This window comes from Anomalospiza imberbis, chromosome 22 (genome assembly GCF_031753505.1).
Source record: "Anomalospiza imberbis isolate Cuckoo-Finch-1a 21T00152 chromosome 22, ASM3175350v1, whole genome shotgun sequence".
NCBI classification, from domain to species: domain Eukaryota; kingdom Metazoa; phylum Chordata; class Aves; order Passeriformes; family Viduidae; genus Anomalospiza; species Anomalospiza imberbis.
The window spans coordinates 1739740-1753210 of record NC_089702.1 but is presented as its reverse complement, the minus strand read 5'-3'; the positions used below and the strand labels follow the sequence as shown (position 1 = coordinate 1753210).

Genomic DNA, 13471 nt, shown 5'->3' with positions numbered 1-13471 from the left:
CCAGAACTGCCAGAGCAGGGCAGCCCAAAGGGCCCAGCTCACCCCATGTCCTGATTCCCACAAAGCCAACACTGGACACTTAAAAAAAAAATAAATAAAAAGAAAAAAAAAAACCCCACATGATCAATCAACCAGTGACATTTCCTCAGCAAACTCGCTCTCTACCCTCCAACAATTTATGGCTTAAGTCACCATAATATTGGCTGTCAAGGCAGAGTCTCCCAGCCCCCAGGGCATTTCAAACCCTGCTGAGCACAAATCTCTGCAACAAGTGCAAACTTGGCAAGTATCTGTGAGCTGCAGCCCTCGTCCTGCTCTTGGGAGCCCCAGGTGCCACCCAAAGTGCAGCCCAGCAGCAGCACACATTCAGGATGCAATGGGCAAATGGACAATTTAACACTTTAAGTTCCTTTGAAAGCTGAACCAAATCAAGTTCTGTTTTCCCTAGTGATGTATGGAACAGCCATGTCCTGGCACTGTGGAACAGCCTGCAGCAGGTCAGTGATTACGGGAGATGAGGTGACCAGGACTGGCTGTGCTGCTGCACACAGGCAGCTGCTCTGTTCCAAGCATGTGATAAAACTTGGATGCTGCTGTGCTACAGACTTCACATGGCCTAGAAAGCTCGCTGGGAAAATCTTTGTTCTCCCAGGCTGACAGTCACACGGGGAACTCAGGGCCTGTGGCATTACAATTTAGTTCAAAGTCCTGGATTTGAAAGGTCTTTTCACCAAACTCTCTAATGAAAACAACACTCACGCACACGCGCCTGTGCCAGGATATTAAACATGACAAAAAACTGACTTCACCCAGACTGTGCTTCTCTGCTTTTTCCTGACACCAACTTTCAAGGTGTTCCTGTTACTGTGTTATTTATTCATGCAGATCTCTCACACACAGAGCAGAAACGCAGTGAAGGACAGGAAAATGGCAAACAAGAAAGGAGTCTCAGCCTGCCTGTCTCACCCAGCACGAGCTGCAGAACCCTCAGCACTTGTGATGTTCTTAAATCTCATCGACACACAAAGTGCAAACAGACAGGATCAGCACGAGAGACAAGATCTTAAGCTTCCCTCAATCACTGTAATTAACACCTGATATTTCAAGTTAAGAACAAATTAAACCCCTGACAGCCACAATCACAGATTACACAGAAATTGATTTATAAATAGGGAGGGAGCACGTGGCTGAGCCAGGGATCTGGCCTGAACAGCTCCTCAGAGGGCAGGCAGCTGGCAGAATTCAGCTTTACATGGTGAAGGTTAAACTGGTTTCCTTAGTCAGTATTTTTAGGACTAACTGCAGAGGATTCAGCCCCCCGTAATTAGATATTTCAAGCTGAATCCCTTGTGGTTATCCTAGAAATGTCCAAGTGAATGAAGAGCAGCAGGCTGGATTAACGTGGCTGACTCAGACAAAGCATTAATAGCACTGGCAGCTCTCAGGCAGCCACAGAGCTCCCACTGTCCCACTCCTGCAGGAACAGGGCACCCCTGCCTTACCTGAGGGGGGGCTTTCTTCAGCAGCACCAGAAGGGCTTGCAAAACCAGATTGGAGAACCGAGGTCCAATTGGGACATAATCTGAAAGGAAAAACACATTTTAATGTCCAGAGAGCAGAGGCACATTTAAGCCAGTTCACTGTATCAAAACCAGTTCAATGCCCCTGAAGTAAATGGTTCCAGATAATTTCCAGTTTGCAATGTTTCAACATTGCAAATAAATCACTATTTCTGCAGCAGCCAGCACAGCTCTCCCTCCTCCTGACTCACCTAAAAGTCGCTCAATGTCGTCCACAACAACACAGCTGAGCTGGGACTTGTAGGCATCATCAAAGATCTGAAAAATAGTGAAATATCTCAGCGTTAAACCTCAGCCACAGGACTGTGACAGCCACAGCTGGGCCTGCTGATGTGGGTTCAGCTAAACACAGCAGCACTGAGAGGAATAATCTGAGAATGAAACAGGTAGGTAATGAGAGATCAAGCTCCCTGCAGGCAATAAAACACTGCCATCTCCACAAATTTAGTTTATTTATTCATTTACCCCCCACCCTTGGCAACAAGCAGCTGCCCTGAGGTTCACTGTAAGCCAGGGAGAAACCAGCACCGTTCCTCTGGTTTTGGAGCGGGGGCAACACTGATAATGTGACACACACACACACACACAGAACCTCCCCAGCTGTAACACAGCTGTGAAGCTTTTCTCCTCAGGCTGGATGTCGGGTACTGCCCAGAACAGCAGCCTGCAGAGAAGGGACTGACTGAGGTGTGGATGTCAGCCCCCATCACCCTGCCTGGAGCAGCGCAGTGTCCTGCACAGCTCTGGGTGTGAGCAGCAGGCAGCACGAAGAACAGCAGTGGTGCTGCCTCCAGCAAACCCTGATTCCAGTGAATCCAAAGGCTCCTTTTGGAATCCAAGTCACAAACTGGACCTCCACTGCTTCTCCTAAGAACTTTCCTTCCCTTACAAACTCTACAACCCTGCACCAATGTGATCAGAGTAACGTTCAGCTCACATGCTCCATTCAGTGCCCATCATCTGAAGAGTAAGTGCTGGGCTGCTCCAGGAAATGAAAATGTTCAACTCATTCACATTCCCCAGCTCGCCAGGTTGCTAAACCTCGTGTTTATCAGAAGACCCCACCTCAGAACAGGTTCCAGTCCCACTCAGGCAGGATCTGTTCCCCAAGTGCAGCCCTAAGCCCTTCCTGCCTCCCCCTCCACAGGCAGAGCTCCAGACCTGCTCATCCCAGATTTGTTCTGCTGCACTGTTTGCCAGGATCACACACCAGAACTGAGACCTGAAACCTTCCCTGAGACACTCAGTGCCACATAAACATTGTGACAGGAGTCTGGCGTGACAGGACAGGAGGGAATGGCTTCCTACTGCCAGAGGGCAGGGATGGATGGGATACTGGGCAGGAACTGTTCCCTGGCAGGGTGGGGAGGCCCTGGCACAGGGTGCCCAGAGCAGCTGTGGTGCCCCTGGATCCCTGGCAGTGCCCAAGGCCAGGCTGGACAGGGCTTGGAGCAGCCTGGGACAGTGGAAGGTGTCCCTGCCATGGCAGGGGTGGCACTGGATGGGCTTTAAAGTCCCTCCCAACCCAATCCATTCTACAATTCTGTGATACATCCAACCTTATAAATAAATATATGCAGGATTTCCAGGCCTAGAGAGAGCGGAAACACCATCCCAAAGGTAATTCACCTTGCCCTCCAGGAGAGAACCCAGAACTGGGCTGTCACCAGGCACACGGGACGACACACACATACCTTCTTCATGGCCTGGCACTTGGCTGTTTCAGAAAACCCAATCATCTTATCAGGAGAACAGATCTTGATAAAGGGGAAGTTGGATTCTTCTGCTATTTTTGCTGCTAAAGCAGTCTTCCCACTGTGGGGGGGACCTGAAGCAAAGGACAAACAAGGGATAAACAAGGGAGAAAACAGCTCTGACAATGCTCAGTGTGAACGATACTTAGGGTATGTTTAGAATTCCATCCAGAGGCATCTGCAGTGTGAAATGAATGTTTTTCCTGCTTGCAGAATGAACACACTGACTCCTGGTGCAACCCAATGCTCCACATGAAGGCAATTAATGGAACTACTTACGCATATGCAGAATGATTTGCCACTACACAAAAGAGGCCATTACACTTTCTGTAGGAGCAGCCATGGCACCAAAATGTGTGAGTTTGTGTTTAGGATAAATTTCTTGAGCTGATGTCCTGTCTCAGTATGATCTCTGCTGGCACCTTGGCAAACAAGTCAGCAGCAGGCACACCAGGGAAACACTGGCAAAGGCAATTTGTTATTTGCCTGAATTCACACCAAGATAATTCAGAGACCAAAGACACACCTGAATCCATGCAGCCAACATGAATCAGTGTGGAGGGACAGAAGAAATTGCTGGGCACTAACACAAAGAATTACTCAGGGTTAACTCCAAAGCTACATACTACAAGCAACAGTGGTAACACATCTTTTTGGACTCTGGGAAAGGAAAAAGGGAAGAGGTAAGTAACAAACTCTACTTCAGTATAACAAATTCTCCTCCAAAACCTGTAACACAGATACTGGAACCAGTTTCCAATATCTGAAAACTCTCCTTAGGCAGTAACAGTCTGGATAGAGGGAATCCACCTTTAACTGACAGAGACACCCAAATGTGGCTGTTTGAACTCAGCTAATTGCACTAATGAGCTCTCCAGTGACTTCAAAGAGCATTTAGGCAACTGACTCAGCTAGAGACATCTCCACTGTAAACCAGCCAAATTCAGGTTCTTCGCTGGGTACATTTTGGTTATTTAGTGAGTACATTCCCTTCTCCTTTGCTCCAAGCACAGGATTCCCTCTGGCTGAGCAGACAGTTTTCTGCAGCATCCAAAGGAGTTTCACCCAAGCAAACTGAAAGAGCCCAATTCCATTTCTCCCCCAAGGTGTCTCCTGCAGGTGCAGGATGTCAGAGGTGAGCAGGAGCAGTCTCCAGAGGGGATTTCCCACGTGTTTCCCTCAGCTGTACCTTCCAGCAGGACGCTGACCAGGGGAGTGCGGTCACTGTTCTTGGTCTGCTGCACCAGCAGCTCCCCATCATCCAACACCCTCGTCACTGGGTCCCCCCACTTAATGATGCCATTCATGATGTAGCTGGCATAGTCTTCCTGGTTGGTTCCAAATGCCTGTAGAAGAGAGGGAACACTTCTTTTACCAAAGAATTTTTCATCCCATCAGAAAAACTGTGAAACAATTGAACAAAAATGACCAGGAGCAAGGCTCTGGAAGATGCTGAAGTGAGACAGTCACAGACCCTGGTGATTCACAGCATTCCAGCTCAGAGGGCTGAACACCGGTGGAGACCAGGCACGTTCAGAATCATCTTTTCATACACCCTCACAAGCAGTTCTCATCAGTGCAGGTTACCAGTGGGTTCTGACTCCACACTGTGTGGAGTCAATTCTCAGAAATGAGGCTTAAACCTCCTCCTGCAGCCCAGGGTAAAGCTGTCACCCAGGAACTGAAGTGGCCTAAAAGGGAAAGCTGTGACCAGGAGAAGAAACCCCCAGCTGTTCTTTACCTGTTCTAGTTCTCTTCATGACTCTCTGGGCAGCAACAGGCACACAGAGAGCTCAGCGCTCCCCACTTTCACAACACAGGACATGCCAGCCCACGGGGCACCACTGCTGTGTGATCCCAAGGAAGTGTCCCTCCCATCACTGACTGCACTGGGTGCCTGGTCCTGCAGTCCCACAGTGCCCACTTACTGGTTTGATGTCGTTCTCCAAGGATGCAAAGAAGTCTCCTCTGGTCACTCGCAGGCTCTCTGCCTTCTCCATGTCCACCTCCACTTTGTTGCTGGCCTAGAAAGGCAATAAAGGACACTGAGGTCCAGCAGCACCACCCAGCTCATCCCCAGCCTGTGGCTGTTCTGGGTCAGTAAGAAAAATGCTTCTGTGGGGGCATTTGCTGGGTACCCTGGAACCATCCCCACCTCCAAGAGCCACATCCCAGCCGCACAGAGCCACTCAGGGCAGCTGTCCCACCCCACTGGGTGATGCTGAAGTGCACAGGATGTCTGTGACCCCCATTCCAGAGACCCCACCCCAGCTAAGAACAGGACTCTGGCCCATCCTTGCTGCTGCTGTGCTGCAAACCAGGAGTCAGTGAGGCTCAGACTGGTGCCAGTGTGGGACTGACCTCACCCCAGTTCAAACTTCCAGAACTTACTGGGATTACATAGGTACCTTTTGGAGCTGGGAACTAAGACAAATAAACTACACTTAACCCTCAGAGATGTGTCTCAGACATTCCCCTCCAACAAGGACCTGCAAGAACAGAGTGCACCTGAGCATGGGAAGGAAAAATAACAATAAAAATAATGACATGGTGCTTATCTTGAAGAGCAGCAAATGCAGCCCCTAACCAGCAACCGCAGCCTGGCCAATCCTGCTGTGCCAGAGACACACCTGCAGCCAGAGAATGGCTGAAATGAGAGTCCCTTCCCCCAAAAACACCCACCAAGCACAAACACAGATGCCAAATAAACAACAGAGGGGATCTTTAGTACAGGTGATCACTTTTCTACTTTGCAGAGGGATATGAAGGTACCTGAAACACTCAATAAATTCCTGAAGTTGTGTGTACACTTAAAACCAGGGGGGCTCTTACTTCCCCAGCCTTTAATGAGTTCATGTTTTAATTTTTCACACACACACTTTGAGAGATAATCACAAGAGTTTAAATGATTCAGAAGACAATGTCCCGTCATTTTCCATTCGTGCTCTTGCTTCTCACAGGTGCTTCTGAAAACTAGGTCAGCCTGTGATGTATATTTTAAGTTTTCAGTACTTGTAGGAAAGAATAAAGTATTTTACTGCATCATTTAGCTAAAAGCAGCTTCAGAATAAAGAATATTACCCAAAATTACTATGTCAAAGTGTCTGAAAAGCAAAATAACACGTGGCTACTTCCCATGTGGAAAACACATCCATACATTACTGAGATGTGGATCACAAAGCACCCCAGAGGAGGGGACTGCTCTTTCACATTTGCACATTGCCATCTCCCCTTTTCCCACATGATTTCTTAGCACAACAGGGAATAGATCAAAACACCAACGCTCCCCAAACTCACCCAAAACTCAAGCACTGAGAAAACATCAACTATAAGCAAAATTAATTATTTAAGGAAAATGTTTTGCCTGCAAAGGGAAGAATCCAGAAGTGATGATTTTTTTTTTTTTTTGAGACAGAGCACAAGAAAATGAGAAAGTGATAAGGTTTGTGGTTTTCTGCTATATGAAACAATAACTTGTCAAGTATTATGGTTATACAAGACTAATTAGCAGGAAGAGTAATTTTTCCTTTAGAAAGAGCACTCCCAGGAGATACAAATGTCTAAGCAGCAAATGATTTCTCACTTAAATGAAAGTGTGATTTGCTCTCCTCACATCTGAGGCTGAGCAGATCTTTACAGTCCCTATGCTGTGGGATTGATGTCCAGGGCTTCTCCCTGCAGGAGCTGCCCCCAGTCCTGGCCAGGGGAGCAGGGGCTGTGCCTCAGGCTCCTTCCTCACCACCTCATCATCTCATATTTCAACACCTCTGAATACTGAGCTTTGCATCTGCCTTCACACCCCTGACATTTCATGGCCCTGAACTCCCTCCTGCAGACACACTGGGACTGGGAAGGCAGGGAAGTGTTCCCAGGGAACTTGGGAAGGTTGCATGAGCCAGAGGACGTGGGGTGATCACCATGTCAGGACTTATCTGCAATGGAAGACTGAACAAAGCCCTCTGAATTCGGCCAAGACTTGGAGCAGAGGATTCCTTCCATGGCTGGAACCCTTCTCCACACGAAGCACATCTCCTCTGCTCTTCTAGTTCTTGCATGAGGAAACAGTGAACAGCCATCCCCATTCCCTGATCCCAGCACACTCTTCATAACCCTTCCCCATGCTTTCTTCAAGCTGAGGAATCTGAGTTTAACCATTTTTCCAAAGAAAACCCTCCTGTACCTCAAACCCCCTGCTGCCTTTCCACACCCTGGTTCTAGCACGATCCAAGTACACCAGGGATGTGATCCATGATGTAATCACAGCCTCACTTTTGCTCTTTCCCTCTCCTGGTAAATTCTAACCTTGCTATTTTGCTATTTTCACTGACAAGGACTGAGCTGGGATTTCCAGACCATTCCAGCTCCAAGAACTTGACCCCAGTCTCCATCCCTGCCTCCACCTGTCTGAATTTTCTCTCCCAGGGGACACCTAAAATTCACTGGCATCCGGTGCACTGACATCCTTTCAAATGCCCCTGCAGATCTCCACTGGTGACCTTTGTCTTTATGCCCCCAAACCAGCTCTGAGATGGTAACCTCCCCCTCCTTACAGAGCATTTATGAACACATTGAGCTGCTCAGGGTCCAGCAGAGCCTCCCTGTTCTAATTCCCACCTTGTCTCCCGGGTCCAATGCACAAACTGTGCTCAAGATTTTCAGGTTTTGGCAAAACATCCTCAAAAACCACCCCTTCCACCCCACCAAGCTGTGCAAGAGGCACCTGGAGGGCAGGACAGGGAAGAGGGAATTCAGAATGAAAGAAAAGCACACGGAAAAGGTGGTGGTGCCCACATGACTTTCATCTCCTAAGGTACACTGATAGGCCACTTTCCAGTTGCAAGTAAACATTCAATATAATTATTTTCCCTTTTTTGTCCCAGTAGGAGATGACAGGACTGACCTTTATGTGTCTGTTCATGGCAGTGGACTGAGCAGCTCTAACCAAACCTTCCAGCTCAGCACCACTGAAGTTTTTGGTCTCCACTGCCAGCTCTGCGATGTCCACATCCTCAGCCAGGAGCTGGTGCTCCCTCATCCTCACTGTGTGGATGTGCAGGATCTGGAATCGGCCCTTCTCATCGGGCAGGCCTGGGATGGGGAAGAGAACACACCCAACCCCCTGAGCACAGCACTGCAAATCCCCTGTCCCTCCCCTCAGCATCCCTTCCTTCCAAGGCCCCTTCTCACCACAAGCAGCTTGCACTCACAATGAGGGCATTTGATGATGCTTTTCACTGAGAACATTCAATTACATTAACTGATAAACTGAACAGTGTCACCACCAAACCAGAGAGAACAGCACAAGGCTGAGTTTCTTTCCTCAGGGTTCCTCCAAGTTGGTTGCTCTCAGATTTCCACAGCAGGAATGACAATCTGGTCAGTCCCCTGGCATCCCTCAATCCAGCTCCCACCTTGCAATTACCATGGAATGGTTTGAGTTGCAGTGACCTTAAAAGCCATCCAGTGCCACCCCTGCCATGGCAAGGACACCTTTCACTGTCCCAGGCTGCTCCAAGCTCCAATGTCCAACCTGGCCTTGGGCACTGCCAGGGATCCAGGGGCAACCACAGCTTCTCTGGGCACCTGTGCCAGGGTGTCACCACCCTGTCCATAACAGATTTCTTCCTTATATCCCATCTGACCCTGTCCTCTGTCCATTAAAAGTCTCTGCTCCTTGCCCTGTCACTACAGGTCCTGGTAAAATCTGTTCTGCTCCTCTATCCCTGAGTGCCCTTTCCTAAGGGGTCACATCTGAATCAACTGAAAGTTTACTCTCCCAAAATCCAGAGCCTTGACTTCCCTCTTCACATGGTCCATATCATTCCTATAAAATGTTCCTTTTCATCAGCTGAGGTGATCATTTCCCAGCCTGCACCTTAGCAAGTTATTTCTGAAGCCCACAATGGCTTCAGAGGATACAGAAGATACAGAAGATACAGAAGATCCTTCTCTTACAAGTGTAACCTGTCAGCCTGGCACATCACCCTGAGCCCCACTGTGCTCAGCCCCTTCCAGCCTCTGCTCCAAGGATCTGATATTTGCACTGATCAATGTTTGTGTTGGGGGGATGTGAAAAGTCATTTTACAACACGCACAGTACCCAGGAGCATTCAGTCCTTGTCACCTGATAATTCATTCCAGGATCACTGAGCTTTTCATCAGTCCCAGGCTGTTCTCTACTCCATCTTTCTTCAGGGAATTGTCACCTCAGCACTGAGGCCCCAGGCCAGTCACCCTTTAGGCTCCACCATAACCTTCACTGTCCAAATTCTGATCTCAAATGCAAAGCCAGTGATTTGTCCTCATGAATCTAAGATGACCTGGGCTTACTTTCTTAACAAAGCCTGTATGATCAGATATTCCCTAATTTACCCTGCACTGTGTGTGCACAGTTACAAAGGTCCCTTTCTAGTTACTGACAGACAGCTGAATGAAATGGCAAACCAAGCTCTTGGCCCACTTTTAGTTCACCCAGTGCTCTTGCCTGGCCTCCCTGCAATTCCTGCCCAGGAATGACCTGTACCATTATTTGCCTCCTTTCCTTCACACAAATATTCAGGATCCTGCCTGCCCATCCCTGCCCACTCTGCTGGGCAGAAACTCAGATCAGGTTTATCAGTAGGGAAATGCAAAGTGGAACTTTATTGGTGTGATTTAATTTATGTTCTGGAGGGAGCTGCAGGAAGTTCAGCACCTGAGCCATGCTGGGGATGGCTCACATTATGATCTGTATTTGCTTTGCTGCTTAGGTTCATGGAGTTGAGGAACTGGGATCTGCAGTGTGCTTACCAATCTCCATCTTCACCTCCAGCCTCCCCGGCCTCAGCAGGGCCTCATCAATCAGGTCAGGTCTGTTGGTCATTCCTGAAGTCAAAGTTCAAACAAAACACTGTTATCTGAGCTTCCTGAGTGGGTTTCCAGCCCCTGGTACAGCCCATAGAGCTAGGGAGACACTCAAGGAGTCCCAAGAAAACAGACAGAAGACACTCATCTTCTGGAATGCTGGGAAATGCCCAGAGGGAGAGTCAACAGGGATCAAACCTGTGCTTGTGGCTGTGTCTGCCTGTCCTTGTGCAGTGCCTGCAGGGCTCCTGCAGCAGGACAAGCACAGCAGGAGCAGCCCCACTCCCCCACGGGCTGATACATCAATTCTATCAGTCCTTGCAGGTTTCCCTAAACTATGAAACCCTCCTTATCAAAAACTAAATAAGGAAATTGCTGAAAGCAGCAATATCTGCCAACCACAGCAGCATCTCCCTTTCAACCTGCTGCTGATGCTGCTCCAACAGCAGCCATGGCACCTCAGCTGACCTGCAGTGAGGCAAACCCCAGCAGTGCCCACCCAGCCCTCAGGACACAGCAAGGCAGCCCCACCTACCAATGACCAGGATGTTGTTGAGCTGCTCCACGCCATCGATTTTGGAGAGCAGCTGGTTCACCACGGTGTCGTGCACGCCGGTGCTGCCGGCCATGCTGCCCCTCTGCTTGCAGATGGCATCAATCTCATCAAAAATGATGATGTGCACCCCACTGTTGGCTCCAAGCTGTGGGAGAGAGGACATGTCAGGAGTGTCACCAGTCTGACTGCTGAGAGCAATCCAAAATCAACACCAAGCTCAGCCACACAGACACAGCACTGATCCTCGCTGTGTGCTCAGTATCACACGCGCGTGTGTGTGTGTGTGTTATCTCACCCCTCTCCAGGGGAACATCATGCCCATCTCCAAATCAGGGGGCTCAGGGGGCTCTGCCCAAACTCAGGACTTTGCAGCTACACAGGTTTTAAGGAAGAGCACGAGGCTGAGCAAGCCAAGCAAAGGCCAAAGCTCAAAGGGTCCCAGCACTCAGCACCTGGGAAAGGGACAGGTACCAGGGACAGGGAACAAGGCTTGTCTGTGGAGGGAGGGATGCACCAGGGTGGGAACACCCCAGGCTGGACTAAACTTGGTAAATACACAGCTTGCCAGAGCAGCCTTGTTGATAATATTTTTAAGGAGCCCAGTCAGCCCCAGAACTGCCATTTCCAGGTTCACTCAGGGGTGAGGCAGTTGCAGCTGGTAAGAGAACAGGATACTTTTTGTGACTACATTATGAAGCTTTTCCCCTTCATTTTCCACCTCTAAAACATCTTTTGTGGCCAATGCGGACCATGTTATCACTGGGTGCATGTGCTGGCCCTGGCAATCTGCCCCAGCACAGGCAGCACAATGCCAACCTTTTGGAGACCTTTTTAATCTCCCAGCTGTCATCAGGCCCAGCCCCTGCGGCCAATATCGAGTGTATTTTAACAGGTGTGTTATTGCCAAGGGAAAGCAGCTCCCAGAGATACTGCAGCCACCAGGGAGCAGGAGATTGTTCACGTGGGTCTGTGTTACCACACAGAGCTGATTGACTGACTAATAAACCTTTTGCTGAAGAAATGAAATTATTTCAAGGCACCACCAAAATCTGAGTCTTGCGAGCTGCGTAAAATTAAGGGATCATTTGCTAATGACTTCTAAAAAGACTTCCCTGTATTTAACTGTGAATAGCCTGACATTTGATTTTCTTTATCAGAAAAATCTATCAAGATCAAGTGATTCACAGCAGAGAAAAATTACCATAGCACACATGAAAGAAGTACTTACACCATGAAACTAAAGACTGGGGTTTTAAAAGCCAGCTAAAGCAATGGATAAAAAACATCACTGGGAAAAAAAGAATCTTTATCTTCACTTCCAGTTTCAGAGATCTCTAGTTTCAAGACATTATTCTCATCCATTAGTTTTCTGCTGAGAAAAATTAATCATGTATTGATTATAACACTTCAAGTGCTGTAACATGCCAGTATGCCTGCAACCTAAAAACCTGAAAGCTTATGTGCCAGCTTAATTTCGTAAGAAAAATCCAAACAGATTCAAATATCTCTCCCACAAAAAAAAAAAAAAAAAAGAGAGAGAGAAAAAGAAAAAAAAGAAACTAAAAACAGAGGAAAATTTGCACAATTTGAGTTTTAAGGAGTTTTGGAGACTGTGACAGCACATGACCCAAAGCAAGCAGGGTGGGCACTGCTGTATTACTCCCAAATAACTGTGCATGGAATCTCAGCACACTGTCCCTGTCTGCAGGGCTGGCTGGAGCCCAGCTGCCTTTCCAGCTTCCAAGGCTGTTTTCACAGCTGACTGTGTGTGAGCCTGCACAGCACCAATACTCCACAACTCACCAGGAATAACCATAACCCCAAGCCAAGCAGTGACTGTGTGTTGAGTCATATTTTCTTTTTGCTAGGGTTGGGATTAAGTGTGAGATGGTATTTCTTGTTTGGACTCAAATGTTTGTTAGTTCTTATCTCTGTTACAGTCTCACAAACCCTGAGTTCTACAGCACTTCACTCTAACAAACTAAAACATGGAGTCGTCTCTCTCTATAAGGTCTTTTAAGGATAAACTGTCTAATTAAGAAATGACACCAAAATTATTTTTACTTTTAACCCAATAACTTTTTTTTATTTTTAACCCAATTATTTTTACTTTTAACCCGTGGTCCGCAATGCAGACTTTTTTATCTAATTACACAATACCACCTAAACCTATGAAGAAGGTGAAGAAGAAGGACCAGCCTACTCTCTAAAACCTCTATCTTGTTTTATATATATATATATATGTTACTATATTCTAAAACATTAAAGTCTAAGTTTCCCACCCTGTGATATCACACACTTCTATCCAAACTCCACACCCACAATCCCATTTTTATCATTCCATTTTAGAAGCTTCTCCACGGCCTCAGGTCAAATGCAGTGTTCTCCTGGGGGTCAGTGCCTGCCAGCACAGAAAGTCTGAAACTCTCAGTAACCAGGGTTCCAACAACTCTGCCTTTAATGCAAGAAGTAATTGTGAGATTCCAAACCTCTCCCGGCCTCATTCCCACCACCCCCCATTCCTGTGTGTCCTTACCCTCCTCTGCTCCTCCTCTGCATCAGCAAACAGCTTCCGGATGTTGGCCTCGGACTCTCCCACGTATTTGTTGAGGATTTCGGGCCCGTTGACCACCTTGGGCTCCCTGGCATTGAGCATCTTCCCGATCTGCCGCGCCATCAGCGTCTTCCCACAGCCTGGGGGCCCATACAGGAGGATCCCCTTCACGTGCTTGCAGCCT

The 13471-nt window shown here is 48.1% G+C and overlaps 1 protein-coding gene across 2 annotated transcripts in view; it reads right to left on the bottom strand.

The window, feature by feature from the left end:
* NSF (N-ethylmaleimide sensitive factor, vesicle fusing ATPase) overlaps positions 1-13471 on the bottom strand; it is an 80140-nt gene that overhangs the window by 17982 nt on the left and 48687 nt on the right. For both annotated transcript variants that reach the window (XM_068212191.1, XM_068212192.1), the window contains exons 9-17: positions 13270-13469; positions 10713-10878; positions 10124-10198; positions 8235-8422; positions 5263-5358; positions 4524-4680; positions 3275-3408; positions 1772-1838; positions 1503-1582 (exon numbers count right to left, since the gene is read on the bottom strand). In XM_068212191.1, coding sequence (XP_068068292.1) covers positions 1503-1582; positions 1772-1838; positions 3275-3408; positions 4524-4680; positions 5263-5358; positions 8235-8422; positions 10124-10198; positions 10713-10878; positions 13270-13469 — 1163 coding nt within the window. The remainder of the gene's footprint in view (positions 1-1502; positions 1583-1771; positions 1839-3274; positions 3409-4523; positions 4681-5262; positions 5359-8234; positions 8423-10123; positions 10199-10712; positions 10879-13269; positions 13470-13471) is intronic.